The sequence below is a fragment of the Eriocheir sinensis genome, chromosome 65 (genome assembly GCF_024679095.1).
Source record: "Eriocheir sinensis breed Jianghai 21 chromosome 65, ASM2467909v1, whole genome shotgun sequence".
Lineage (NCBI taxonomy): Eukaryota > Metazoa > Arthropoda > Malacostraca > Decapoda > Varunidae > Eriocheir > Eriocheir sinensis.
In genome coordinates, this window is record NC_066573.1 from 9,137,443 (window position 1) to 9,139,942 (window position 2,500).

The 2,500-nt window shown below is 44.5% G+C and overlaps 2 protein-coding genes across 3 annotated transcripts in view; one reads left to right on the forward strand and one right to left on the reverse strand.

Annotated features, from left to right (window-relative positions):
• LOC126987605 (guanylate cyclase soluble subunit beta-1-like) overlaps window positions 1–2,500 on the reverse strand; it is an 80,516-nt gene that overhangs the window by 53,277 nt on the left and 24,739 nt on the right. Inside the window, exon 3 of one of the 2 annotated variants that reach the window (XM_050844725.1) lies at window positions 1,752–1,852. The exons of the other annotated variant lie outside the window; for it this stretch is intronic. Coding sequence (XP_050700682.1) covers window positions 1,752–1,852 — 101 coding nt within the window. The remainder of the gene's footprint in view (window positions 1–1,751; window positions 1,853–2,500) is intronic. 2 annotated transcript variants of the gene reach the window in all.
• Window positions 1–2,500, forward strand: part of LOC126987604 (head-specific guanylate cyclase-like) — a 376,569-nt gene that overhangs the window by 52,255 nt on the left and 321,814 nt on the right. The window lies entirely within an intron of this gene.

Below are 2,500 nucleotides of genomic sequence, written 5' to 3' on the forward strand. Positions count from 1 at the left end.
AAGGAATGAAAGTATAAAGTTAAAACACGAGACGGAAGGAAGAGAAAGCTTATGAAAGTGAGGATCTGGAAGTGAAGGGAGGAAAAGGGGAGAGCAAGGGAATGAGTGTAAAGGGGCGTGTGTGTGAGGAAAGAAAAATGGGAGGAAAACAAGGAAGAAGAAGGACAAGAAAGAGGAGAAGATAGACACCAAAAAAGGAGATGGAGGAAAATAAATAGTGAAAGAGGTAGAAGAAGGAGAGGAAAGGAAAAAAGAGAGAAAGAGAGGAAGGATATGGAGGAAAATAAATAGCGATTGAGGTAGAAGAAGAATAGGAAAGGGCAAAAAAAAAGAACTAGAGAAAAGAGAGAAAAGAAAAGAGAAAAATAAAAGTTCATGAAATAAAAAGGACAGGAATGCCCCCCAAAAAAGGAACAAAAAAATTGGGATAGAGGAAAATAAAAGTTCTTGAAATAAAAGGAGAGGAATGTCCCCCCAAAAAAGGAACGAAAAAATTGGGATAGAGGAAAATAAAAGTTCTTGAAATAAAAGGAGAGGAATGCCCCCAAAAAAGGAAATATATAGGAACCTCAAAATGAAAAGCAAACAAGAGAAAGGTTTAGGAAGGGTCAAAATCCTTATGCTATTCTTTCATTCACTAGTATTTTCCTGGGAGGAGGAGGAAGGAAAAGGAGGAGGAGGGAGAGAGGAGAGAGAGAGAGGGAAGAAAGGAGACATCATATTGCTCCTTCGATAATGTAAGAAGGGAGAGAAGAGAGGGAGGGAGAGAGGGAGAGAAACTAGAACGAAAATGAAGGGAGCCAGAAGAAAATGGGGCAAGTAAGAATGATGAGAGAGAGAGAGAGAGAGAGAGAGAGAGGGAGAGGGAGAGGGAGAGAGATGGAGGGAAAGAAAACAAGGGTCCTCAATATGGCGTGGAGTGTGGCAAAGTTAAGCAGTAATTGGCCATGAGAAGTTTTGGGAATTGAATATGAACTCAGGTGGTGGTGAGGGGCGTTCGGTGAGCTGGTGACAGACAGGCGGACAGGCAAATAAACAGACAGGCGGACAGACAGACGGGCAGACAGACAGGCGGACAGGTAAATAGACAGACAGACAAAAAGACGGACAGGCAAATAGACAGACAGGCAGACAGGCAAATAGACAGACAGACAGACAGACAGGCGGACAGGCAAATAGACAGACAGGCCGACAGACCGACCGACAGGCAAATAGACAGACAGGAAGACAGACAGGCGGACAGGTAAATAGACAGACAGGCAGACAGACAGGCGGACAGGCAAATAGACAGACAGGCAGACAGACAGACGGACAGGCAAATAGACAGACAGGCGGACAGGCAAATAGACAGGCAAATAGACAGACAGGCAGACAGACAGGCGGACAGGTAAATAGACAGAAAGACAAACATAAAGCCTTTCGCCATCTCACGCCAACACACCCTACATACACACACACACACACACACACACACACACATACACACAGACACCCACACACACACACAAAAAAAAAAAACTAGACAGCGAAAAAGAAAAAGAGAGTAAAAATCTGAACATGATACTAAAGTTACACCACAACACAGAACACTCGCCACCACCACCACCACCAACAACAACAACAAAAACAACAACAAAAACACCAATATTAACACCACCACTAATAACACCAACACCATCATTACCACTACCATCTTAACTTCTACCACCACCACCACCAACACCAACATCACCAAAGCCTCTAACACTCACCCAGCACCCTCTCCGCCGCCCCCACGATGTTGTAGGTGATCTCATCCTCATAGGTGAGCCTGACGAGGAAGGAACCGTCCATGTGTACCTCTGCCTCACGCCTGCAGAGGGGAAACAGAAGGGAAGGGTGAGACACAGAAGGAAGGGAGGTGGAGGTATGGGAAGGGAAGGGAGTGAGGAAAAAGAGGGGTTGGTATAAGGGATGAAGGCGAATGAAGAGACCAAGAGACAAGATTGAACAGGGCATAGATTGGAAAGGGAAGGTTAGGGTAAAGATGGATGGAGTAGGTTATAGAAGGGTAAGGATGAGAAGGTATTAAAGAGGAAAGGGAGGAGAAAGGAAAGCATTAGACAAGAGACTGGAAAGGAAGGGAAGGTGAAGGGAGGGAAGGGAAGATCAGGAGAAATGTTGGAGTAGGGAACGTAATAGTTATGTGGTGAAGGGAATGGAATAGCAAGGAATGGGAATGGAGGAGAGAAAAGGGAAGAGGAATGGAGCAAAGCAATGGAGAAAAATAAAAAAATAAAAAAAATAATAAGAAATGAAAAGGTAAGGAAGGGAAGGGAAGAGAGGGAAAGAAAGGGAAGGGACATAGAGAAAAGTTAGGAAATGGGCAGAGAAAAAGGGGTAAGGGAAAGAAAGGAAAGGAGAGAAACTTTGGCGAGTTTTGCAAGATGAATAAAAAGGCTTGTGTTACGGTATGCAAAATTTAGCGCGACAGCAAGAGGAACAAGAGGAGGAGGAGGGG